Source organism: Choloepus didactylus, chromosome 7 (assembly GCF_015220235.1).
Source record: "Choloepus didactylus isolate mChoDid1 chromosome 7, mChoDid1.pri, whole genome shotgun sequence".
In the NCBI taxonomy this organism is placed as follows: Eukaryota; Metazoa; Chordata; class Mammalia; order Pilosa; family Megalonychidae; genus Choloepus; species Choloepus didactylus.
This window is the reverse complement of record NC_051313.1, coordinates 145,566,575-145,594,415: the sequence shown is the minus strand read 5'-3', so window position 1 is coordinate 145,594,415 and position 27,841 is coordinate 145,566,575. Positions and strand designations below refer to the sequence as shown.

At 38.2% G+C, this 27,841-nt stretch overlaps 1 protein-coding gene across 6 annotated transcripts; it reads right to left on the bottom strand.

Annotated features, from left to right (window-relative positions):
- Window positions 1-3,978: 3,978 nt before the first annotated feature.
- EEF1E1 (eukaryotic translation elongation factor 1 epsilon 1) lies at window positions 3,979-27,611 on the bottom strand. Of its 6 annotated transcripts, XM_037844295.1 has the most exons (5): window positions 27,514-27,611; window positions 24,005-24,205; window positions 15,676-15,771; window positions 6,635-6,699; window positions 3,979-4,324 (listed from the first exon to the last, which is right to left on the bottom strand). In XM_037844295.1, exons 1-4 carry the CDS (start codon window positions 27,598-27,600, stop codon window positions 6,649-6,651), a joined length of 435 nt encoding a protein of 144 aa, XP_037700223.1. In that variant the 5' UTR covers window positions 27,601-27,611; the 3' UTR covers window positions 3,979-4,324; window positions 6,635-6,648. The 6 variants fall into 6 exon arrangements, with proteins under 6 accessions (XP_037700223.1, XP_037700222.1, XP_037700224.1 ...); XM_037844294.1 differs by having other exon boundaries at window positions 3,979-6,699; XM_037844296.1 differs by lacking the exon at window positions 6,635-6,699.
- Window positions 27,612-27,841: the final 230 nt, after the last annotated feature.

Genomic DNA, 27,841 nt, shown 5'->3' with positions numbered 1-27,841 from the left:
ATGCAGAAAGACAAAAATCTGAGTTCTCTACACATGTCACCTAGGCTTTAGATGGTGTAGTACAGTGATTCTTAGAGTGTAGTCACCTCTCAGCAGCACGAGAGCCACTTGGGAACTTGTTAGAAATACAAAGTCTTGGGCCCCGCCCCTGACTGACTGAGTCAGGAACTCAAGTGGCACCCTGCCTTCTATGATTTGACAAGCCGCAAGTGCTTCCAACACAAGCTACAAACTGAGAACCACTGTTTAGTGTAACATCTGTCCCTGTTCCCCGAGCTTCTGGCAGTGGTAGTCAAGTCTAGAGTTCATGTATCCAAGTGACAAATGCTGAATACAGGAACTGCAAACCTGGTGAGACAACCCGAGGACTAAAAATCTACGGGCCTTTAAGACAAGGGTGTGTGTGTGCATATGTGTAGAAGGTCAGGAAAAATGGGGCAGTGCAAGAAGGATGATAACCTACTTTACATGAACAGACCAGTTCACTGTCTGTGCCAAAGAAACTATGGAATGTAATCGGAAGACTGGAAGTTTGTGGTCTTGGTCAAAGAAAGCCTGTAGCCTTATTGCTTAGAGCTATGCCTTGTCAAATTAGTTACATGGCTGCTGTATTTCAGGCTTAACTTGGACAGACAGGCCTGCCAGGCATAAATTTCTCCAGCAGATGATGTTAAGGAGGACAAATCTTATCCACTGCAAGACTGCGAGGACAGATGACACTCAGCAGGAATGGCAAGCCAGGACTGCAGGATCCACGATACAATTGGCGAGCCCTAGGGACCCAGCTTTTTTGAAGTGGAAGAGACAGCATGCATGAGCCATCAAATTAACTTGCCAGGCTGGAAAAGATGCAAAGATCTCATCCTCCCCACAAAGAAACAAAAATTTAAAAGATTAAAATATTCCTGAAGGAATCTCAACAATGGAAGCAGAACTCCTTGAGTCATAATACAAAAGTGACTAACATCTCAAATTCTCCTGACTTCCTGTACTACCTTCTTTTGGTCTCTCTCCCGTTAGTGAAAGATGAGTTTTGCTAGATTAGGTAGCAGTTGGAATTAGTTTTATTCATCAGCAGTACTGGGAATAAAGGCAGAGCCTGCAGGAAAGTGAGCTCCAGCAACAAGTAATCATTATTGCAAAATCAAATTCCCCATCTCATCTCTGATATGCCTGTATGTAAGCCTAGAGCTGGGCTGCATGGTATCATAAATCCAGCATACAAGACATGGAGCAGTGGGATATGGAGCCCCTTGTGTATCTAAAAGCTCTGCCCGGCAAGAGAGATATATGATGGTAACTTGCTCCCCATTGCTTTTGCAATAAAATTCACCCAGAGCTCCAGGAAGAGTTAGGAATGTAATTCAGCTTCAATAAATCAAGACTAAAATTAAGATGGCCAGATATGTGGCAGCCTGCTCAGATGTATGGAGAATTTGAAATTTAGTGCCCTGGTAATGGGTAACGGCATGTTATCTAATTATGGAGAGAAAGAAGAAATATTGCTCTCTGGGGTAAAAAGTTAAATGCTCTAATTCATTAAACCACCACATCTCTGCCATGGCTAGATTAATATTAAAGTTTGGGTTAACATCTCATTTTTTTTTTTTAAGGAATGAAGTCGAATGTCAGAAAAAAAATCTAAATGAAGATGCTATTCTTCACAATAATTCTATTTTAACTACTGGTGGAACAGTTGTGTATTTTATCTTTCGATGTGATGTACATGTACCTGATAATAGAGTTCTGTTCTTTCCTAACAATATATCTGCTTAAATTTTTATCGACATATCTGGAAGCTATTCTGGATGGATTTTCAGCAGGGCTCTCATGAATTGGATATGTGTTTGTTAAGGGGCATTAAGGACATGAGGCACTGGCCATAAGTGACCCTTCCCATCCTTTCTGTCCCTCCCTTCCTGCCTTTGTCCCTACAGGAAATCTAATGTGCCATTACTGTAGATAACCATGGCTTCAGGTATAATTGGGTGAAATCAATGGCGGATTAAAGTTTAAGAGAGTAAAAGTGTGAATTCCCACATAATTTTTAAAAGCCTCAGTGAATTCATCCTATTACTGAATCTGGATGTGGATGGGGTGGAACTTAACTGGGAAGTGGGGTCATGGATGTATGATTAGTGCATTCCCAAAGTTAGGTCACTCAGTCTACCAGATGGTGACAGCAACCACTTGAAGGTCATTTACAACCATGGAACTCCACACAGTACCTCACGAGATCGTGGATGCTTTGGGTGTAACTGTGCCCAAGGACAAATGGCCTTTTGATATTGCCTTCAGTTCCGTTATTTGGATTTGTTTGACAACTAGTTGTTATTCCAATTAATGAAAAATCCACAGATCCTAGACTGAAGAATGGTCCTTCCCTATGTGGAATATTTGATCTGTTTCCGAAGGGAACATGTGGAATAGGAGAAAAGACATGTGGCTAGCTGGTCAGGACAGTCAAATCAACCCCAGTGAGCAACAACTGCAACAGACTATGTTGTCCAACTCCGAAACCCCCATGCATTCCAACCACGGTCTAATTGAGGTATTGGGTAGCATGTGGGCTGGTCTTTGCCCCCTCCCTAGCTCTTAAATAGTCATGAGTATGTTAATGTTGTGAAGTGTCCAGTACCGAACCTGGAACACAGTTGGCATGCAATAACTGTTAACTGTTTATTTTTATTTTTAAATGCTGAGTGGCTGGCAGCCTTCCAAAGAACTCTTTACAAGCGTGGTTTACAAATTTGTTCAGACCATTGGATCGTACTTTCTATGAGAGCAGGGATTTAATTGTGCAATCCTCAAGATCTAGCAGTGTCTGGTACTAGACACTGTATGGGGATTTCATGACTTCGGAGTTGGAAGATCTGTGCTAAATATTTGGGACATGAACAGTCAGCGATGCTGGCTTCTGGGAATTACAGAAGAAAATGGTTGGAAGATGTGCCAGTTTGGATGTATTATGTCCCCCAAAACACCATGTTATTTGACGCAATCTTGTGGGGGCAGACGTATTAGTGTTGATTAGATCGGAATTCTTTGATTGTTTCCATGAAGATATGACTCAATCAACTGTGAGTGAAACGTTTGATTGGATAATTTCCATGGAGGTGTTACCCAACCCATTCAGGTGGGTGTTAACTGGATCACTGGAGTCTTATAAAGGATTTCACAGACAGAAGGACCTCAGAGCAACTGAGAGTGGCATTTTGAAGAGGAGCTGCAGCCTAGAGAGGAACGTCCTGGGAGAAAGCCATTTTAAAACTAGAACTCTGGAGCAGATGCCAGCCAACAGAGGTTTTCTGGATGCCACTGGCCATTGCCCAGTGAAGGTACCTGATTGTTGATGCCTTACTTTGTACACTTTATGGCCTTCAGGCTGTAACTCTGCAACCAAACAAACCCCCTTTATAAAAGCCAATCCATTTTTGGTATTTTGCATAAGGACAGCATTAGCAAACCAGAACAGAAGGGGACACTCAGTTTCAGAGGGATCAGCATGCACAAAGATAAAGCCTCAGTGATCTTTTAAGAAAAAAAAAAAGGCATTAAGAAAAATAGTATGGCTCCTTTTCTCCAATAGCTTGAAACACATGAGGACCAGAGATTTTTAAATTGGTACTAGGATTAACACATATTTTGCCGAAATCATGAAATGACTCTGCCACCAGCTGTGTTACCTTAGATAGATTCACATGTCAGGGACAGCAGGTGGGAAAGGCCTTAAGAATCTGACTTAACAAAATTGTGGGTTATGGCCTTACAGTCTTCAACAGCAGTTTGCAGAAGTCTTTACTGATCACTTTCTGTCAGACACCATGCTAGGTGATTTTTGTACATTATCTCATTGCAAACTAAACAATGATGCAGTAATCTTTATCCTTTATTCCTATTTCATATGAGGAATTGTATGTGCAGTGACTTAACCAACATCTTATAAGTACTGTAAGGTTGATATGTATGACTCCACTTTTTAAAAAAAAAAAATTGCTTTATTGAGATATAATTCACATACCACAAAATTCACTCAGTGTCCAAGTCAATAGTTTTAGTATATCCACTGAAATGTACAACCACCTCCACTTATTCCTGAAGTTATGTACACATTTGTTTTAACCAATGCCTACAGCAGCTTTTTTCTAAGATCAGTAAAAACTGATTTCACAAGGTGATTGAACGGAACTTCCCTGGTGAACTTGTAAAGTGATTTACAGGTTAAGTTTGTGCCAGACACTTGGGTTTGAATCCTAGTTCCTTGATGGCTGGTTGTGTGATCTTGAGCCGGTTCCTTAACCTCTCTGTGCCTCAGTCACCTTGTCTGCAAAAAAGGGGTTAAGGAGAGCATTCACTTAAAGCACTCAGAATGGTGCTGGATACATACTAAATGCTCAAAAATGTTAGCTATTGTTGTTGTTATTACAAGTGCCTAGGGTGGCCAAAGAAATATAAATAGATGTTGCTGAATTGGGCTTCCACAAAAAGGTCCTTCAAGTGGCCTGACTCAGTAGAAGGAGGAGCCTCTCTGCCTTCCTCTCTTTCTCCTTCTTCGAATCTTGGTGTCTGCAGCTCCAATAGCCATCTTGGACCATGAGTTGGACTCAAGGATGGAAGTGCTTGTTCAATGTGGAGAAGCAGAAAGATGGGAGCCTGGCCCCGCATGATGCTGTGGGGCTATCATACTTGCCGTGGACCATCTATCTCCCAACTTCTTTTACATGAGAGAAAAGCAGTCCACTTAACATTATTTGGTTTTTCTGTAATATACGACAACATCTAATCCTAATTCACACTGACATTTTTCTTGGTTAGCCCCAAATGGACTTAAGGGCATTTTAGGGTGAAGAAGTAATGGACAGAAATGACTCACAATATATAACTGCATTTTTACGGGGGAAGGAATTGTTTCCATCTGGATCTGGAGGACATTATCTAATTCTTGGTTTAACAGCCAGGTCTTTATCTTTCTACCATTCCCGCACCATTCAAGATCTAAGTGAGGGTGGGCAGCCCTGGCACATAATAGTACTTGGTAACAGCTGTTGAATTAATGTTGTGCACTTCAACACTAGCAGGTGTCAAAGGGTTAAGACTCACAAGGTAGAAGTGGGAGGAGAGAACATTCCGCAAAGAGGTAAAGAGGTGCCTGCCCTCTTTGTCCCCCTACCCTTCATTACAGCTGACATAAACCAAAGAGAAAGAATGAAATCCTTGGGGATGCGAAGGCTCTGTAGCTTTTCCTGCTCAACCCCTCCTGTTGCCCAGGACAAGAAGAGAGAAGCTTAGGGGAAGGGGTCATTTTGCAGAATGTGAAATGCTTACGGCAAACCCAGCTGGGACAGTGGTTTGCACAAAGGGTACACAGACTGGGGCTGCCTCTCTGGCATAGATAGTAACTCCCAAGATAAACTTGAGCCCTCTAATCTGTGAACATGCAAATACAAGTTTACAGCTTCTAATTTAAAGGCCATTTACAAAATCAAAATGTTCCCAAGGGCGATGAATTGTGAAATCCTGTAAAAACTGTACTGATCCATTACAATAGACTCACACACTTGGACCATTAAATCTCTTGATGCAGTAACACTTAGGGCAAAAGGTGTGTGTGCTCTTACAACCCTCATTTCCTTATAAGCAAACAAGCAAACAAAAACCCTGATTTGCCTGGAGAAGAGAAAGGATACTAACCTTTACTGATAGCCAAGGGCTATGTTAGGCTTTATCACATTTATTATCTCCTCTAATCCTCATAACTTACAGTTTATATTTTGAAAAATTTTTACAGAGGAAGAAAATAAGGTTAACAGACATGTTAGTTATAAGGTCATATAACTAGTAAGTGAGAAAAACAGGATTCAACCAAAGGGCTATAGATTTCCCAGGTCCCTGGTCTTCCTACTTGAACTTTGAATTGTGTACAAATTAGATTCACCATGAGCACTGAAACATGAAATAGCATTAAACAGTAAAGCACTCAAAGTCTCTACTTTTCTTATTGTTCGGAAAGATAAACTTATTAGCTTTCAATAATTATTTATTTAGCCAATGAGTTATAAAAAGCATGGATCTGCTAAAAAGCATCTCTTTGTTCTCCACATAGTGTTTCAGCTGCAGCCCTTCTATGAGATATGGCTTTCGTTTTAGGAAAATCTAATAATTATTAAAGTCCAAAGTTAGTGAGACAGCTGGAATTTCCCAATTCTTCTTAGCCACTGCATATTCCATTAAGCCCAATAACCAAAAAAGAACCATTAATTCAAGGGAATGTATCTTATTCCAGTTTCCCCTAGGGCAGTTCAGTAGTTGGTTTCACCCCAATGAATACTGACTACAGGAAAGAAGGAAACAAAAAAGATTTTTTTTTCAACTACATTTACTAGCTCACATAAATATCTGAAAACAAATTCATCTCTTTCCTTCCCATATCCTTGGCACAATTTATTACACCTCTTAATAAACAAACTAGGGCAAATATCCATGGGGGAAAATGAATTTTAAAATATGAAATAGGTCAATAAATAGCCAAATATGGCAACCACTGAAAGGAGTGTCTAGTTTTTTCTTTAAGATTAAGCCAGTAATTTGCAACTTTTATTAAAATAAACTCCATCTGTAAAACAAGGTAACTTACAATTTGATCTCAACTCATGTTTCTTCGACAGTTGAATATTTACATAAAAAATTGCAAAATTTCAACTAAAAAAAACAAAGAAAACATTCAGGCACAAGTTTACACTTTAAAAGCTATAGCCTCTACTTCAACAAATAAAGAATGACTGCTCATCAATTTACATTAATCTTGTGGTCCACAGCACAGTTTCCATTTAAAACACTTATAATCATTCTTCTGTACAGCATAGATAGCTTCTAATGGGAATTGGTATATAGTCTGTTCTTGATGAAGACAACCCTAGACAGATGTTGCCTGATGCCTGGATAATGCTGAATGTGACAAAACCAGCGAGACACGTTAAGATATTTCTCCTTTTCTTGAACTGTCAGGTCAACCTAAGTAGAGATTAAAAACACACACACAACACAGACATTACATAAGCACAACTATTAATATCACTGGAGTAGGCAATAGAAATTGGAAGGAAAAAAAAAAAAGCCTTCTTAAAAGCCAACATATTCAGATAGAAGTAAAACTTTTGGCCATGTGAAAGAGTGCCATGTTTGTTTAATGCTTTTATGTTCAGCTTAAAACCAGATGTGTTTTCTAGGGCAATCTTAAGTTTTCAATAGCAGCAAAATTTACATTAAGCCAGGATGCGGAGGCCCAAAGAGTTTATCTACTTTATTGGAAAAGAAGGAAGGAAAAAGGAAGACAACAGCTTCCAAAAGACTAAGTTATGATTCTTTCCCCAATACATTTTCACAATCCTAAAAAATAGAAAGATTTGAGTTTAATATACTTAACAAGAGAATACTATGTACAACCAAAAAAAATTATATATACAAATACAGAGAGAGCGAGGGAAGAAGGGATGAGGACAGACACTATATATATTTATACTACTTTCCACTAGAAAGTAGTAGGAGTGCCTTTCTAATTTCTACAATTGCCTTTCTACTCAACTCTGGGGAAAAGTCTCACTCGAAAAGACAATGACCCGTGTAATTTCAAGTGACTATTGCTCAATGCAAGAAGGAAGGGCTATTTCCAACAGCCCAGGGCTCAGATGAAGGAAGCTGAGTAATCACATAAAAATAAAGCTGAACTCTATCTTTAGTAGATATAGCAGTTAACATAATTTACTATCAAATCACAAGAATGCCCAGAGATTTGGTTAGAGAAAGATGCAATAAAAACTGTGGATGCCTGTCTGTTCGCTGGGCTTAAATTACAAGCTAGGTGACTCTAAGGCTTTTTTTTTTCCTTAAGATGAATCTTAACTTGAAACCATTAAGATTACTGAAAAAAGAGAAAGCAGGCAGGTAGGGCAGTAAAACTCGCAGCCATGACCCATGTATAAGCTGTGTGGTTCCATCTCTCATTGTTAATACAACTTTCATTTAACAGATACTACAAGTGTCCATGAAACTGATGGAATGCATTAACAGAGAAAACAACAACAACAACAAAAAAACAAAACACCTCGTTATCCCACATGGGCTCAAACCCATTCGTGGTCTCCTTGCTAGGGAACACTTTTAAAGAGATGGAAGCCCTGTAGCTTTTCAGAATGAAACATGCTTGCACAGGCAAATATTCTGCCAAGTGACCACATCAACAAAACTGAGAGACAAATCACTCTAGGATGCAATAATTATTACAGAATACAAAATAATAACAACAATAACATCTATAAGTAGGCACACAGCATTTTTTCAACAAATGTTTAAATTTATATTCCATTGTATGTTAACTATAAGGCAATCTAAAAAGGAAAATTAATTGATATAGATCATCCTGCCCTCCTTTTTGCCCTTATCACATCAGGATACTATTGTATTAGTATCTGATCTTTTACCACAATCTTTGGCATCTCCGTTTATCTCAAATGCTTCCTTAAATCTTTAGTGGCGAGAACCTCACTGCTTCTGTTATGTAAAAATTAAAGTTTCAGATTTTATGATACAACTTAAGTCCTACACACAAGCTGCTACAAGAAATTATAAAAGTATATTCCTCTTGTTTAAGAGGGTATCAGTTTGGATCTTGTTAACAAAAAAGGTGTTACTATAACCTAAAATACAGTTAGTCCATGGTGTGAAGATTTAAAAAAAACAAAACAAAAAAAACCTACATTAGTCAAGAAAATTGGTAACAAAATACAAATAACAGCAAAATTGATAATCTCCAAATTAAACTCTTCACATTTAGAGTCTTTTGTGTAAAGATTATGAAAGAACCATAACACAAAATGATTTTTATGCCAAGAGTTCCTAAAGCTTCTTCTAACATTTCCTAATTTATTCCAACAAATATGAACTAGATGATTTTTTTTTTAGGTGATCCATTTTAGAGAATGTAAATTTGTTCATTTTTCCTCAGAAAATTTTGCCAGCTATACATTGGGTTTTCCAGAAGGGTCAGGTTACCACTCGAACTCCCTTTACAGTTTAAACTTTGGAACTTGACTCTCAGAAAATTACGGTTGACCTCCATTTGTACTTCTACAACTTTTTTGGTAGACATTCTATATACAAAGCTTAATCTCTGGCAAATAAATAAATAAATAAATAAAAATAACAGATTTTTTTCCCTTATCAAATTTATGGGGTTTTAGAAGTTTTTTGATGGGAACCCCCCTGGGCGATTTCACTTATAACGTTGGTTTTCCGTTACTGCCTTTCTAGTTGCCTGAAGTTTTTCTTTCTTTCTTTCTTACAGCAGGAAACACAATGCAATTGTTCTACTGACTGTTTCCTGCCTCTTTCTGGTCTACATGCCACTATGTCTATGCTGATGCCTGGCTCTTAATCCCAATCATTTCTTTTTATTTATATTGGCACTCTATAATTAGTTTCAACTTTACAGCCAAACAGATAATATTCTTAGTCATTAATTTTCCATGAAGGCATGTGAGAAAAACGTTAAGTGACCCATTCCAGACCAGGGTGAAAACCGGGTTTGCTGCCTCTCCAACTGACACAATGCTGCCTTGTGGACATTCTTATGGCCAGTGTTCCTGGATTGTTTCACAGCGATTTCTTTCACTTTTCTTTTCCTTCTAAAAAAACAACATAGCTCCATTTGCGCTCCAAACATCAAAACAAATGTCTTTCAGTGGATAACAATCTTATAGCCAAGTAGCACATAACATTACAAAGGATTCTGATAACCTTGAGTAACAGTCTGTTCCCAGGGATCACTTATCTACTAGTGAAATCACTTTAAGAAAGCAAAGAGTCATTGGTTTTATAATAAACAGCCACACTAACTGGCAGTTTAACAAAGGAAGCACAACGTACTGTTCCTCAAAGGGAATTAAGATAGACCAGATTTTATAATCAGAGAAACTCAGCCACAATTAAAATTGGGCTCACATTGAAACAAAATACAGGGGAACTCTTTGATGACTAGAAGGTTCCTTGACTGCTGTTTCTGTACACTGTGCTGATTTCTTATGAAGTACTAATAAATAATGTGAATGAGTAAATGAAGGAAGGAATGCATGAGTGCATAAATAAATATTCTGTTGAAGTAAATAAAGCACCAAGAAACTGTCTAAAGAAATCTGCAGGTAGCCAACCTAGAACTTCACATCTACCCTGCCTCTATTTAAGAGCTAGTAATTTGGACTTTTTTTCTCATCTGAGTATATTTATACCTAACTTAACAGGGATGTGACTTAATGCCACAGTGTGATTCTGTCCCTGTGTAGGTTTTTGTGTGAGAGGTGTCCTCCCTGGCAGGGTGTTTGCTTCTTCTGTGCACTTCTTCACTTGGAGTGGGATGCGAGGGATGTTTTACTTAGGGAGGTGTGACTCCAAAGAGATGGTCAGCAGAGTGATTTACATATAACTGCACTCAATTTTGTTTTGAAAAAGGTAAGGACAATATCTTTAATCATAATATCCTAGCCAAGACATACAAAGAGGATATACATTCCAAAATAGGAAACATGTAAATAAGTACAAATTGTTAAATATTGCTAATGTCACCTTCATTTTATCATGTAAAATTGAATGAAACACTTCAGATCTGCCTGACAACCAAATGCCCTCTAGGGCACCCAGACCCGTATGATTAAATAACTTTGCAGCTGGTGCTATGAATATCTTGCATTATGGAATTATGACCTTGTTCCCTCTGTCAGCAAAGAAATTTCACACAAAGCTCCCTCCTTCTCAGAATATTTCCTTTCCCTACTACATGATCTGCACACACCAGAAGGGAAAAAAATGGATAAATACACACTTGGTTTGCAAGGGTTATACTTCATTATCTTTTTGTTAATTAGTTGTGAGCAATTTTCTCCTTCTTAATGACAGCTTGATGCTACAAAAAGCCAGATCCTGTGATAATTCTAACTTTCATTCACTAGCCCACTGGCATTTCTTCCAATATTAAGCTTAAAAAAAAAAAAAAAAAAGTAACGCCAAAATACATGCTACATTTAAATGTGTTTTAAAAATGTCAACAGCTGTTGTTTTTAGAGGTGAGCTGTTCTTGTACCCTCTGTAAGGTAACCATGCTGGTAGCAGCACAGTCTCACTCAAATCAAGTGGAGTCCCCCAGGTTGAAAGACTGTAGGCTTGCCCCCAGGAGAAAGATGCTTAAATACATTAACTGCAAACCCCTTTTACCTTGGAGGCTTTTTTTTTTTTTTTTTTTAAATGAGGAACGCTGTGCCACATTTAATTCTAAATGCAAAAAGTTACAAAAATATAACAAACCTAGAACAGAATAAAAAGAGGGCAGTATGATCAAAATATTTCAGCTACACTGAAACTTTCTTCAAATTTAAATAAAATTATTGTAGAATTAATTACATTGAAGTTTATAACTAAAGATTACACTTCTAATATAAAGATACAAACCCAAAATAGGAAATATAAATGGGTATAGATTGTTAAATACTGTTAATCTCACTAAACATTTAGATGCACAAGACACTGTGCTAAGAACTGGGAGGGTTCAAAGATAAATACATGATCCTCCTCAAGCTCATTCAATATTTGAAATTAAATCATATTCCCTATAAATATGGGGACTGTTCATCCCATTTCACTCCAGTTGTCCCAGCATAATTATTAGAGGACATCCTTTTACTGTCAAAAATGTTTTGGACAACAAGTCCTATGGCTATCTTACCTATAAGCAATATTTCAAACTTATCAAGCTTTCTAAAATAAGGAAAATTCCCTCAGATGGCCATGGTCATCCAAATTTTGCAGATACCATTCTGGCATTTTCATGATTCTGCATCTTACTTTTCTCTACCTGGTTCCTGAATTGATAACTTGATATTCTGACTCTAAACTAGCACTGGACAGGATTTTCTCTTATTCACTAATTGTTTTCATTAGTCTTATTTCTTCAATGCGGATCAATAGTTCCTTGATAATAGATAGGCAGATTGTTATGTATCCCAGAAAAACAAATAAACAAACATGTTCTTAATCTTATCCACTCCTGTGGATGTGAACCCATTGCAGACAGGACCTTTTGAAAATGCTATTTTCAGTTAAGGCGTGGCCCCATTAAATGAGGATGGACCCTAATCCAAATACTGGAGTCTTTATGAAGAGAAAGCCACGTGGAGAAGCAGAAGCGGGCAGTTGACAGAACGAAGAAGAGAAAGGATACTGCCATGTGACAGGAAAGCCAAGGAACCCCAGGATTGCCAGCCAACCAGAAGGCTACCGACCCTGGGCAGAAGCAAGCCTCCGAGCTTCTGAAACCACGAGTCAGTAAATTCCATTGTTTCACCAACCCATTGTGTGATATTTGCCATAGCAGCTGGGAAACTGAGACAGTAGGGTTTGAATCTTACACTTCTTTTGTATCTCCCTAGTATAGTATAAGTGAGCACATATAGTAGGCTCTCAAAAAATATTTTTAAAATTACAGTAACAGAAAGAATATTATCCTGCATTAAGGTTCCCACTAGACCACTGCAGTAATAATGCTGTGGAACTTAACACAATCACTTAAGTATCTTTGAGGAATAATTCTTACTGAAGTCAGGTAAATCCAAATTGAGGAGTTATAGCTTGAGTGGGGCTCAATAGTGGGGATACAACTGTATCGTACATGATTGTGATATTTTACAGCTTACAAAGGGCTTTCCATATATTATGCCACTTGAGTCTGAGGACCTAGCTTGCTTGGTCCTTCTAATAACAGAGCTCCATGTCTTTGCATAAATCACTATATTACTCAGTATTAGTTTAATTCTCTGTTAAAGAAAGATAATGCTAGTTATTCCTCCTTCATGGTTATGAGGTACAATGAGAAAATACATATAAAAGTTCTCTGGAAATTATAAAGAAATATGTTAAAGAATTTATTCAATGTTTATGGAGGGCTAACTATATATGTGTGCCAGGGATCATCAGACAGTGGTGTTAAAAATATGAACTGCTACAATCTCTGGCTCAAGCGGTTCAGTTTAAAAGAGGAAGACATTTGCAAAGAGGAATTACAGTACAAAGTGAAACATGCTATAATGGTGGTTATCTTTGAGGCACAGACAGAAAGAGAAGAAGGAGCCTCTCAACATACTTTAGGAAGTTGGATGGGGCTCCAATAAAGGAACCGTGCTGGCCCTGACTGACATTTGGTGAAATGTAAATGAATTTGGGAGGAAGATGAGTGCTGGGCCCAGGGAGCAAAAGAGCGATGCCAGGATAGTCAGCAGAAACAGCACAGGGGTTAAGAGGCTCCAGGGAGGCTATTATGCTGAAATAGAGGTGTCTACAGGAGAATGATACAAACGAGGCCAGCAAGGGAGGTGGGGGGTCAGATGACAAAGGGCCTCACATGCTATAAAATGTTATTCTGTAGGGAATGAGGGCCTCCTTAATTACTTCGAGAAAGCAAAGGACCTGTTACCACATAGAAAGATCACTCCAGTGGCAATAAAAAAGACAGATTATAAGAGATGAGCCTGGTGGCAGGAGGTTATTTCAATAGCCCCGACAAAAGATAATGACTCCTGGAACTAAAGCAACATCAGCCAGGATGAAAAGGAAGAGACCTAGCTACATGAGAGGAGGTGGGAATGACAGGGCCAGCTTGATCAGACGCAAAAGCTGCAGATACAGAAAAACATGTGGGCTCTTTTTCCCACAAGAGAAGGAAATGGGTGTTAGGGTGATGAGAAGTCAGGGAGTTTTTAGATGGAGAGACAGCTATTAAGAAGTAAACACTCTGGAGTCAGACTGACTGCCTGGTTTCCAGACCTGATTCTGCCACTTACTACTTGGCTGATCTTAAAGAAGACACTTCTTTGACTCAGTGATCTCATCTGCAAAATGGGGATAATAGTAGTACCTACCTCATAAAGCTGCTATCAGGATTAAATGAGTTAGCATTTATAAAGCACATAGAACAGTGCCTAGAACATAGTGAGTGGCACTGAAGTGTTCCTAAGTTCACATAAGATGGGACAGAATTTAAAATAAAGGATTGACTAAATAGATAAAAGGGGAAATTGAAGATACAAGAAATGAAATGTAATTTTGGAAAACAGCCATAATGGGGGAAGGAAGTGGAAGTGGAGCCGAGGTAAGAGGCCAGATGAATGCATTAGTCAAGGATAAAAGCAAGACAATCCTTTCTGAGACCAAAGAAAGGAGATGGGATGGATGAGAACGTAGAAGTAGGCATTCTGGAAAATCAGGGGATTCAATGTAAGAGCCTCCATTTTCTGGCTGAATTAGGGAGGAAGGCAATTTAATAATGAATCAAGATGAATAAAGAGGGCGGGGGCTTGAGGTAAGTGGTAAAAGTCTGGAAGTGTCCCTGAGAAGAATCAAAGAGCTGATGAGCATGAGAGCTCAGCTGAAATTGGGTACTATAAATTTATAGCAGCATCAGTGTGCTTTCTCTAACAAAGCACAGTGTGGATATAGAAATGAGGGCTTTACCTGGACTAAAGAAGAGCTGGGGATTTATAAGGAAAGGGTGGTGATTGTATAGCGGAGCAAAACAACTGATGATGCTATTAAGAGGATGGAGTTAAAGTTATGCAAAAAGAAGTCTAGGCTGGATGGGAAAGAAAGTGCATACGTTCGGAAGAAAAGGAAGAATCAAATTTCTTCAGGTAATAATGGGTTTAGGGAGTGTGCTGGTTTGGATCTATTATATCCCCCTGAAAAGCCATGTTCTTTTAATCCAATCTTGTGGGGCCTTTTGATTAGTTTGTTTCCATGGAGATGTGACCTACCCAATTCAAGGTAGGTCTTAATTAGTCTACTGGTGCCCTCTATGAGGGGATAAAAGGCAGAGACATTTTGAAGAAAGCTCAGAGAAGCTTAGAGAGAAAATGCCCAGAGACATTTTGGAGACAGCCATTGAAACCAGAACCAGGAGAGAAGCTTAGAGATGAAATCCAGAGTCTGTCCCAGAGAAGCTAAGAACCCACAGATGCTTAAGGAATAAGCCACTGGAACCACAAAATGAAAGCAACACAACTTGGGAGCAAAGAACCAGCAGATGCCAGCCACACGCCTTTGCAGCTGACAGAGGTGTTCCGAACACCACTGGCCTTTCTTCAGTGAAGGTATCCTCTTGCCTTAGTTTAGACACTTTTCATGATCTTAGTACTGTAAATTTGTGAACTAATAAACCCTCATTGTAAAAACCAATCCATTTCTGGTATTTTGCATTTTGGCAGCTTTAGGAAACCAGAACAGGGAGTATAAGAATGAAAGAGCTAGGATAGAGGCTGTCTGGAAGGTGTGGTACTGGAATGAAGATGTAGAGGTGGAGCAGAGAACAGTAGCTAGAGAAATAGCTGTTCAAGAAGTGTGGAAGCAAAGGTCGAGAATTACACAAATCAAGGAACAGGGAACTGCTATGTTAAACGGCCATATGGAAGGAAGTTTTGAATGAGGTACCTCATGTAAAAATAATTCCTTTCATTTTTATTTTATAAGTTGAAAATGCAAATCTGATTTAAATTCCAATTTCAAATACTATATAAATCCCAAATACAAAAAAAAAGTCATTCTGAATATTACGAGAAAAAAGAAAATAGTTGTTCAAATACTCACTATAAAGCGATGAAGTCCATAGTATAGTAGGATATCTGCCAAGGTAAAGTTATAACCTGTAAGATAGACTTTATCTTCAAGGTATGAATTAAGATCCTAGAAAAAACAAAATTAATAAAATATTAATTTAAAAACAATAATGGTAAAGTTTACTACCACATTCATATGATTTAAAACATTTAGAAGTTTATTAGAAAACAAATCATTGACATTTAATCTTTGGCATTAATAGGTACAGATTCATTCAAAATCACAAACCATATGCCAATCACCCCATTTTTTAAACAGGGTAAATATTAAGTCTTATTTTATTTTAAAGAAGCAAGAAAACATTCCTCCCTATTCCCACCCAAATTATGTAAGCTGTGATTTTAAAAAGACTGTCATTAAAAATAATCTGGGGATTTTCCAAGCAACCTTATAGTCATCCTGCAGGCTTTCTCGCCCACAGACAGATGGTGTGACAGATACCCCATCAGTGAATGTTGTAATCTCTGCAGATGTTTGCTGTTAGATTTAGTTTGACTTTGCCATACACTTATCTGTGTCCTATGTTCTTTAACAAACCAGTACCCACGGTTAGATGTAAAAGCACTAACCATAATAATTTCAAAGACTGCATAGTTTTAAACACCATTTACAGCTATAAAAATTCTCGATCATTTGTTCTCTAGACAATGCCTGCATACGTTAATTTAAGTACATAAAAAAAAAAAAGAATTCATTTTAAACCATTTTTTAAAAATATTAGGAAGCACTCAACTTCCTAAGTATACAGCAGGCTACTCTGAAGGAAAAAAAAATTTAATATGCATGTTAAAAAATTAAAATAAAAATCTTAAATGGTCCTAATCTATTAGAATACCTGAAAAACCAACATGAAAATCTTAATTAGCTTCTTGTGAGAAAAAAAATTAGATAGAAATAGTATATGAATACTTTTGGCCTCTCTCAAATTAACATGTAATTGAACAGAACAGGAATTTACATTAAATTACACTTAATTTCACATTCAAATAAAATGAGGCAAAAGATTCGAAAACCTTGAGAGAGGTTTCATAAACAGGTTAGATATTCTCAGAGTCTCCTCTAGAGGTTAGTATAAAACATTGCCCTGTGGGCAACAGGATGTATTCAGGAAGAATTCCTTAAACTGTAGAATGGGCATTTTGTTTTGATTTTCAAATAATATCCCAAAGTGCCTGGCACATAGTGGTTCAGTATTCCGGAAATGTTTGCTGAACTGAACTGAATTCAATCACTTCAAATTTGTCCATGTTTTCACTTAAAGACATTGATTTTCAAAAGAGTATATGAATATGGGACTACTAGGGTCGGACGGACGAGGACATGAAGGAATGTGGACAAAAACGAAGGCCAGTTCGTGGAAGAATCAAAATAGACTCTGGGTGGGAGGGTAGAATATAGTGGTGTTTCAGAGGTGACCACTTAAATTCTATGGTTATCTGTTGAATGGAGGTGGTTTCTCGCCAAACATCTTTAAAGGAATCAACTTCGATTAAGTATAAGAAATACAAACAAATCTATCTTCATTTAATTTTAGGAAGTAATTTTAAAAGATCTGGAACAATAATTTATCACTGCTTTGTACAACACGTATATTTTAAAAACAGAAAGTATATCAATGTTTTAGTTATTAAGTCTCTTAAGGAAACCCCCCCAATGTAGGTTTTTTTTTTTTCATTTTTATTGAGATTGTTCAGATACCATACAATTATCCAAAGATCCAAAGTGTACAATCACTTGCCCCTGGGTACCCTCATACAGCTGTGCATCCATCACCACACTTAATTTTTGTTCAATTTTTAGAAACTTTTCATTACTCCAGACAAGAAATAAAGTGAAAGATGAAAAAAGAAAAAAAGAAAAGGAAACTCTAATCCTCCCCTATCCCTAACCAACCCCCCTCAACTGTTGACTCATAGTATTGACATAGTACATTTGTTACTGTTTATGAAAAAATGTTGAAATGCTACTAACTGTAGTATATAGTTTGTAATAGGTATATAGTTCTTCCCTATATGCCCCTCTATTATTAACTTCTAATTGTATTGTCATACATTTGTTCTGGTTCATGGAAGCGATTAATAGTATTTGTACAGTTGATCATGGACATTGCCCACCACAGGATTCAGTTTTATACATTCCCATCTTTTGACCTCCAACTTGCCTTCTGGTAACATATATGACTCTGAGCTTCCCCTTTCCACCTCATTCACACACCATTCGGCACTGTTAGTTATTCTCACATCTTGCTGTTCACTTCCAAACATTTAAGTTCATCCTAATTGAACATTCTGCTCATACTAAGCAACCACTCCCCATTCTTAAGCCTCGTCCTATATCTTGGTACCTTATATTTCATGTCTATGAGTTTACATATTATAATTAACTCCTATCAGTGAGACCCTGCAATAATTGTCCTTATGTGTCTGGCTTATTTCACTCAGTATATTGCCCTCGAGGTTTTGTCATCAACCCATTTTTTTTTTTAATATGCTTTTGTTCACTCACCATACATTCCATCCCAAGTAAATAATCGATGGTTCTCTGCATGGTCATACACTTATGTGTTCACCACCTTCACCACTATCTATATAAGGGCATCTACATTTCTTCCACAAGGCAGGAGGGAGAGTCAAAGAAGGTAGAAAGGCAAAAGAAAGAGGAAAAAAAAAAATAACAGCTAGGAAGCAGCAAAAGGAAAAATAACCTTAAATCAAAGTAGAATAAAGAATCAGACAATACCACCAATGTCAAGTGTCTAACATGCCTCCCCTATCCCCCCCTCTTATTTGCATTTACCTTGGTATATCACCTTTGTTACATTAAAGGAAGCATAATACAATGATTCTATTAGTTACCGTCTCTAGTTTATGCTGATTGCATCCCTCCCCCAATGCCTCCCCATTTTTAACACCTTGCAAGGTTGACATTTGCTTGTTCTCCCTCGTAAAAGAACATATTTGTACATTTTAACACAATTGTTGAACACTCTAGATTTCACCAAGTTACACAGTCCCAGTCTTTATCTTTCCTCCTTTCTTGTGGTGTCTCACATGCTCCCCACCTTCCTCTCTCAACCATATTCATAGTTACCTTTGTTCAGTGTACTTACATTGTTGTGCTACCATCTCCCAAAATTGTGTTCCAAACCACGCACTCCTGTCTTCTATCACCCTGTAGTGCTCCCTTTAGTATTTCCTGTAGGGCAGGTGTCTTGTTCACAAAGTTTCTCATTGTCTGTTTGTCAGAAAATATTTTGAGCTCTCCTTCATATTTGAAAGACAGCTTTGCTGGATATAGGATTCTTGGTTGGCGGTTTTTCTCTTTCAGTATCTTAAATATGTCACACCACTTCCTTCTTGCCACCATGGTTTCTGCTGAGAGATCCGCACATAGCCTTATTAAGCTTCCTTTGTATGTAATGGATCGCTTTTCTCTTGCTGCTTTCAGGATTCTCTCTTTGTCTTTGACATTTGATAATCTGATTATTAAGTGTCTTGGCGTAGGCCTATTCATATCTCTTCTGTTTGGAGTACGCTGCGCTTCTTGGATCTGTACTTTTATGTCTTTCATAAGACATGGGAAATTTTCATTAATTTTTTCCTCTATTATTGCTTCTGCCCCCTTTCCCTTCTCTTCTCCTTCTGGGACACCAATGATACGTACATTATTGTACTTTGTTTCATCCTTGAGTTCCCAGAGACGCTCATATTTTTTCATTCTTTTCTCCATCTGCTCCTTTGCGTGTAGGCTTTCAGGTGTTTTGTTCTCTAGTTCTTGAGTGTTTTCTTCTGCCTCTTGAGATCTGCTGTTGTATGTTTCCATTGTGTCTTTCATCTCCTGTGTTGCGCCCTTCATTTCCATAGATTCTACTAGTTGTTTTTTTGAACTTTTGATTTCTGCCGTATATATGCCCAGTGATTCCTTTACAGCCTCTATCTCTTTTGCAATATCTTCTCTAAACTTTTTTATTTGATTTAGCATTACTTGTTTTTTTTATCTTCATTTTATTGTGATATATTCACATACCATGCAGTCATACAAAACAAATCGTACATTCAATTGTTCACAGTACCATTACATATTTGTACATTCATCACCTAAATGAATCCCTGACACCTTCATTAGCACATACACAAAAATAACAAGAATAATAATTAAAGTGAAAAAGAGCAATTGAAGTAAAAAAGAACACTGGGTACCTTTGTCTGTTTGTTTGTTTGTTTCCTTCCCCTATTTTTCTACTCATCCAACCATAAACTAGACAAAGTGGAGTGTGGTCCTTATGGCTTTCCCAATCCCATTGTTACCCCTCATAAGCTACATTTTTATACAATTGTCTTCGAGATTCATGGGTTCTGGGTTGTAGTTTGATAGTTTCAGGTATCCACTACCAGCTACCCCAATTCTTTAGAACCTGAAAAGGGATGTCTAAATTTTGCATAAGAGTGCCCACCAGAGTGACCTCTCGGTCACTATAATTAGGCAAAATTTTCCTGATTAGTGACATAAATCAAATTTTTCCCACTGAAAGACAGAACTTCACATGTTCAAAATATTCACGGAACAGAACTAATGTCTGATGTACATTTCCTTAATTTACACATCTTTCTGATGCCACTGTCAAACCTTTTTAAATACTGTCCCCCATAGAGGTTTGCCCTATTTCTTTTTCCTCCTCATTAGTTCTTATTAAATTGTATAATAATAATAAAGACATGTTGAAAAAATAGTATGATAAAAAAAGCATATAGTCTTTATCCAGATCCAACAAATAACAGTGCTTTGCAATGTCTGTTTTTTAAAATTACTTAGTACCTTAATTACGAGATATTTAAACTTAGAATCGTGGTTTTAGCTCTGAAATGAAACTTTGGTAAGAATTAAACCCTTTCATAAAATCCTAATAGCAAGAGTTATAAAAAATAAATAATAAAAAGATATACAGCCCAATACCCAAGTAGGCAAATATACACAAATTTTAAAAAAAGAACAAAAATGGCTCATAAGCATTATAAAAAAGTGCCACACAATGTTAAGACATAGTAAAGAGGGTAGGAGGGAGAGAAGAAGCCTAAGGTCGGATTCTGGGATGCTAGCACAATTCTCTTTTAAGAAAAGGAGAAAGAAAAAGCACAAAACAAAGAAAAACTGTTTTTGTTAGTTTGGGTAACAAAATTGGGGTGGTGAAGAAGAAAAGGTGTAATAATCATGTTAGCAAGGGGTTTGTGGGAAAAAACTCTCTCATACTCCGTTCTACTCTAATAGTATACTTTTCTGGAGAGCCAATGAGCAACATAGCCTTAAAAAGAAATATAGCTTTGGGCCTAATAATTTTCCTTTAGGAATTTAGACTAAAGAAACAAATGAGAATGTGTTCAAATCTTTAGAAACAAGGTAATAATTACCTGAGGACAGACAATTTAAATTGTGGTACAACTATACGACAGTATACTAATAGGTTATCTAAAATAATCATGTAAGACATGAAAAGATGTTGAAAGTACATTGTCAGTGAAAAAGAAACAGGCTATAGTGTCCAGTTTAAAAATAACCCATTTAAAGAAATAACACGCACGCACACATGCAAAGAAAAAAGCAAGGAAGGAACACAAAAGGGGCTCAAGAAATATTTGATGACTAAACACAAGTGTTATTAACAGTTCTCTCTTGGTGGGATTATGGATGTTTAAAATTTCTTCCACTTGCTTATTCGTGTTTCCTAAATTTCTATAATAAATATTTACTGCCTTTAATATTAAAAAAACACCGCTGACTTGAAATAGTGAAAAAACAAAACAAAACCGAACAGAAAACAATCCTTTTCTCCTTTGTGTTCATATGGCCCCAAATCCCACTGCGGTCCATTATCTACGCACCCGACGCCCCCTTGAGTTGGGGTTCTGTGAGGGCAGGGGCTGTGTCTACTGGGCCACAGTGTCCCCAGCCCCGATTGCACCTGGCACACTGCAGGGGCATACGCTGCAGGTAATGACGAGCAAACTGCAACAGAGCAAGGACGACAACCCAAGCACCCTGCTCTCCCCATCCATTACATTTCAAACTCACCGGTCACTCTCCTGATTGCAATTTTAGAAAATAGATATTTACATACCCTAGATATAACATTTCGGTGGGATTACTTCTATGCTTCTAAAACTAAATCTATAAATACAACTTTTGAACCTACCAACCCAATTTAAATCGAACTCTGGTTTTATTTTTGAGAATTAAATAGTTGATTACTATCCTTTCCTCTGGAAGACAGTTTACTTTACTTTTTATTTGCCTTAAATCTCACATTCACTTGGAGGACAGGCAGGCCTGCTTCCTTCTAGAAATGCTCTTGAGCATGGCAGGGGGCAGAGAAGGGGTGGGTCCCTGTGAGTGATCAGTTTGGATATTAACAGAGAGTTGGTCACCATAGACTGATGAAGAAACAAGGCCTGAGATTTACTTTCTACCAGTGTTCTCCTCAAGGTATCTATCAAGAATTCCCTCTTGACTTTGAGAAAGTACCTTATCCCTTAGGGAAGCAGGGTTGTGTAGTGGGGGAAATAGTAAGCCATCACACCAAAAACAAAAGGAAAGAAAGAAATCACTTGGTCCTGTAATAATTACTTATTACGATGAGTGTTACGGAAGAAAGTACAGGGTGCTGTGACAGTACAGAAACTGGAATCTTCTTATGGTTTGGGAGGGAATTGGACAAGGAATTTTCTGAGGAAGTGGCACCTGAGCTGAAATCTGAAGGAAGTTCTGAAGTCAGAAGAGAGAGGGATGAGAGAGAGAAAGAAGTCTGTTCCAGGCAGAAGTAATGACGAGGGCAAACTACCCTGAGGCAGAAGGGAACAAGCAGTGACGGCCAAAGTGGCTTCAGCACATGACGGCAGGAACATCACATGAGGCTCAGATCAGCAGGGGTGAGGGCAGGGGGCACTGCCAAAACGATTTTCCTCACCCTGGCTGCCTGTGGGTGGGGCAACAGTGATGAGGAAGACTCTTTAGCACAAAAGAAGACAAAAGAGGAAAATGTCTTCTTTCCAAATCTGCTCCTTCTTTGTAGAACATAATGAGCTGTTTGACAGGAAACCACTACTTCTTGGCAGAATACTGAAGGCAGTGACTTGAAATGTGCTGTACAGGTCACCACCGTGACGTGAAATGTGCAGCGGTATGTCACAACAAGAAATGACAAAAGTGGTTTTGAGCACTTTCACAAGTGCGTGTGCCATCTCTCTCTGTTAATGGCGATCAATTAACAAGCTTTTATTGAGGGTCAGGTGCGTGGAGGATGCCTGGCCTTGGTATTACAACAAATCCCCCCTATGGTTTTATCAAGCTTTACAAGTGACGAACGACATGTCTCCACTAGCCAATGGGTTAGGGTTGGAGATGCCTAAAGCACTAATGATAACAGTGATAATGGCCAACACTTATGTGTGCTTACTGTTTTAAGCTTTTTATTAAATTATTTAATTTTTACATTTGTTCCTACCTATGAGGTAGATGCTATCACAATCCTTATTTTAACATAGGGAAACTGAGGCATAGAGAGGTTCAAAAACATGCCTGGGGTCAAACGTCTAGTAAGTGGTGAAGCAGTGATTCACAAACAGGCAGTCTGGACCCAGAATCTGTGCCCTTAGTCAGAATGTGGAATGAACGCAAATAAAGAATAAATAAGAAGCTATTCAGAAAGGATATGTTCTGCTAACTATGCTTACCTCAGGAATGAGACTCTTTGTTTAAGGAAGGCATGACTCCTTGTTACTAAAAAAATCTGTATCACTTTAATTTAGTTATACTGTGAACAAATGTATTTTCACAAACTTAGCACCTATATCAGGGCAGGTACCTTGGATTCAAAGATCAATCTGCCCTATAAAGAAGTAATTATAAAGCTAACAATGAGTAAAGAAAATAGACAACAGCAATGTAACATGAGTTATAAGGAAAAAAAACAGGTATATTTTGAAGAGACCACAAAAAATTGCTATAAAGATCATATACATGCAAAAACATTTTGTCTCTTTTTCAAAGTATTCGTGTGGTAAAAAGTCTTGTGTCTAAATGCTTTTGTTATGTCTAACAAATAAAATGACTTCATATTAAGTGTGTTTGGGAATATGTTCACAGATTTTGTCAAGATAAAGGGAAATGTGGTGTGTGGAGTACATATAGGGTTATCTAACCATTTTCAAAGTCAAACCAAATCCTAGGCAAATACATACAATCTGAGAAATCCCTGCCAAATATTAATAGTTCATGCATTTTAGCCAATAAACAGAAGTCATGATACCTTTAACAGAGTGCGGATATCATCTTTACTGGAGTGTCCGTCTACCTGAGTTACCCTGTATTCTAACCACTGTTGCACTATTGCTTTTTCTTCTGCAGTACTTCCAAGCAAATACTCTTTGTTGGCTTGCTTGACCAGATAAGCTGCTATAGTCGTCAATCCTGTTAGACTGGGACCATTGTTTGTTTGAAGAACTGGAATCTTAAACAGAAAAAAAAAAAGCTGTTAAGATAAATTTCAAAAACAAACACCAAACTGATTATAAATTCTAAGTAATGGTTATATCCCTCAACTGTTTTTTCAAATACTGTAGGACTTCGAATACCAAATTATATACAAACGTAAGTCAGGCAAACTAATAGCTGTCATTGTCACACAAAATTTGATGACAGGTGCTTGATGACGGAACTAGTAATAACTGCAAAAATCAGTAAATTAATGTTCCTACATAAACAATATACCATAAAAATATGTTATTTATAGCTTTGTTCAAGATAAATTGAAAATCCTAATAATACGACATTAATTTCAATCAAGATTACCTATATCCTAATTTAGCAAGGTAAAGATACCTACAAAACCTGACTTTTATAATAAAGAGAAGAAACAGTCATAGTAATACTGACTTCATGGTGATACAGTTAGAACCATCAAATGAAATCTATACTAGTTTTAATGATATGTGATCTAATATAATCAGCTATCTCCTGTACTAGGTGGGGGTTGTGATGTTTGACTTTGTTGCCAAGGATTGCATATCCATCAATTCTGTAGGCATGTAGAGATGGTCATTGTCAGCCAATAGTTTATATTTTAAAACTTTCCCAAAATATAATTTGAAGACCATGGAACTCTAAGATGGGGCGACTGCTAATAAAGTCTGGGCTTTAGCAATCACCTGAAAAATAATTCTGCTTTTTATGATTCCCCTATTACAACAGCAATACAAAGGTTAAGATTTACTTGCTTATAAGAAATTGCCGGTTAATAATTTAAATTTTCTTTATGCGCAACTACGCAAAGCATTGTGAGAAATTTAAAGGAAAATGGAAAGTGTCATCCAATGGGAAAAAAACAATATCCATTTAACAGTTAAGCAACCCAAAAAAGAGTATTTGCGTGGGAAGATGCCTTCTCTTTTCAACCACAAAACAGTATCTTGTACCTCCTGAAAGGTAAAGGAGATAACCTTTTTCCACTTTCCACTCCTCACCTACTTCCCACTTACTGTTTAGCTCCTTGTATTCTCACTGTTGCCTTCACAAGTCAAATGAAACCACTGCTTCTAAGATCATCAGTAACTTCCTGTAAAAAATGTATTAAAAGAAAACAACATGGAATCCTCTCAGGGTGCTTGAAATGTTCTATTCCTTGAGTGTGTTTGGTTTGTACTAACTCATCTGGCTATAAATGTTTGTATATGTTTCTAAATGTGTGTCATATTAATAAAAGGGGGGGACACTCCCAATTGCTGAGTGTGGAGGGAAAGACAATTAACTCTAAAAAGAATTATTTGTAAAAATAAATAATCCATAATCCCACCATGGTAACTCAAAAAACTCCCAGTATTCTTCTCATCTTCTCATTATAACATCTTCTAAGATAGGTATGTAATTTCATCCTCATTTTACACATGAAGAACCAAGGTCATCCAGCTTGTAATGGTAGAGGCAGGATTTGAATAAAACACTATTTTGCTCGAAAGCCCCTTCTCTTTCTTTACACAGCCCAAACTACACAAATCTTACGTGGCTGCAATCATGGGACCCATGATATTTGCAGATTCACCTTAGGGTTCCATGATTTTCAAAGTTATCACCTTAATGGATACATAAATAATAATCCAATGTGCTGACATACCATAATTTAACGAACCATTCTCCTAGAGTTGGATCTTTGGACTGTTTTCAATTCTTAATTATTATTGATAATGCTGCAGAGAGCACTTTATTGCTGGCTTACTGCTGCCAGTTGTCTTCCAAAAAACAGCTGACTCTTAAACATATCCTGACCCCTTCCTGCAAACATATAAACAGAAACTTTCAATTTCACTGCCAAAAGAAGTTTTAATTAAAATAAAATTAAAACAACAACAACAAAAACCCAGCCTCTGAATTCCAAAGTCCTCACAGTTGGGCCTCAAGCTATAATTTTGGCTTAACCTTGCACAGTGTCACATTGGTCTACTCGCCCGAAACTTCCCAATCTTTCAAAATGTATTGGTCTCATATATGTTCCAAAGCCTAATCCCTTAAACACTATCTTTTCCATAAAGCTTATAAATTCATTCTTTTAGTCAAAATCAACTTTCCCCTGCATATTCCTCCCTGGTGTTTCTTTCCCTCCATTACATTACACATTCTGTTCTGCTTTGAATTAACTGCCAATATTACTTTCTCATGGCAGATAAGAAGCATGCTCAGGTCATGACTGATGTCTTGAAATGTTCCCTAAAAAATGTATGCCAAACTACCAAATAATGGTTGAAGGGATGGAATCAGCATGGGGACAGGGGAAAAAGAAATCAGACACGGGAAAATGCCTACTCTGGCATGTGAGTCATCTTAGGAAGTCGCTTAACCCTTCTAGACTTTCCTTTACCTATTACTAAAAGCTACAATACTACCACTTTGAAGACAAGATTTTAACACGGACCAAATGAAAGACGGGAAACGGCAAAAAAAATAACATTTAGAAAAATTTCAAAGGAGCAAAAAATGTGTATACCAAAAACTGTCTTCCTACATTCATTCTCCTCTTACAAACAAAACATAAACAAACTATCTTTTTAAAACGCATATGTTCTTCAATGCCCTGAGACCTGGCTTTTAACTCACCAATCTCATCCCGTTTAACCTTCCTCCCATGCTCTGCATGCCACACACTGAACGTGGTATCAGAAGGCCTCAAAGGCCTTACCCGATTCCCCATTACATGTTCTCTCATCTATCTACACTGCAATGAAGCACTTTTCACTACCATAATTTAAATAACTACAATGTTTGTCTACCAGGCTAAATTAAATAGCTAACTCTATGAAGGTAGGTGGGGGGCGTATCTGCCTAAAACGCCGCTCAGCACTGAGCTGCTTGACACCCACTCAGCCCTCGCGGTGAAATCGCATAACTGAATGAAGGATATCATTACAGCAAATACTGTCCTTGGACCCAAGCGCGGGGCTCCAGGCTGGTGGTCCAGCTAAGAGCCCAGTGGGGGCCCTTCCGCATCTGTTGTGGTTTTCCCAAAACCGAAATGATGACAATTTTCCAGGAGGAAAGTGCAGGCCGAGTCTCGCCAGGAGCAGTTTTCCCCGTTTCCCCCTAGGAAGCTGGAGCAGCAGAAGAGGCCGAGAGAGCGCCGGACGACCGGCGGCGCAGACACGTGGGGAGCCGCATCCTCGATCCGCCTCCCTCCCCACCGCCCCGAGCCGCGACTTCCCGGTGCTGCAGGGGCTCCAGGAGCCCCGCTCCCCTCCTCCTTTTCTCTTCCGCGCTGCCTCCGCCCCTCACCTGGCGCTCGCCCTGGGCGCTGTATTTATTTCCTTTACTCAGACCCAGCGACTTCTCCAGCAGCGTCAGCTCCGCCGCCGCCGCCATCTTCCGGCACAAGCGTCTGACAGGGGCGGGGCCCGGACAACAAGGATCTCTTGCATTGGCGGAGATGGGAGCCCCGCCCCCGAAAACGTCGCCGGCAATTGGCTGAGCGGAGGGCGCGCCTAAGCGCAGGAGGCGGGACCAATGGGGGCGGGTCTAGGGAGGGATGCGGGACAGGTGAAGACAGGTGAAGGCAAATCTCCAGTCGGGGCATCTAGACGCCCTTTAGGACGTCCAGGTAGAG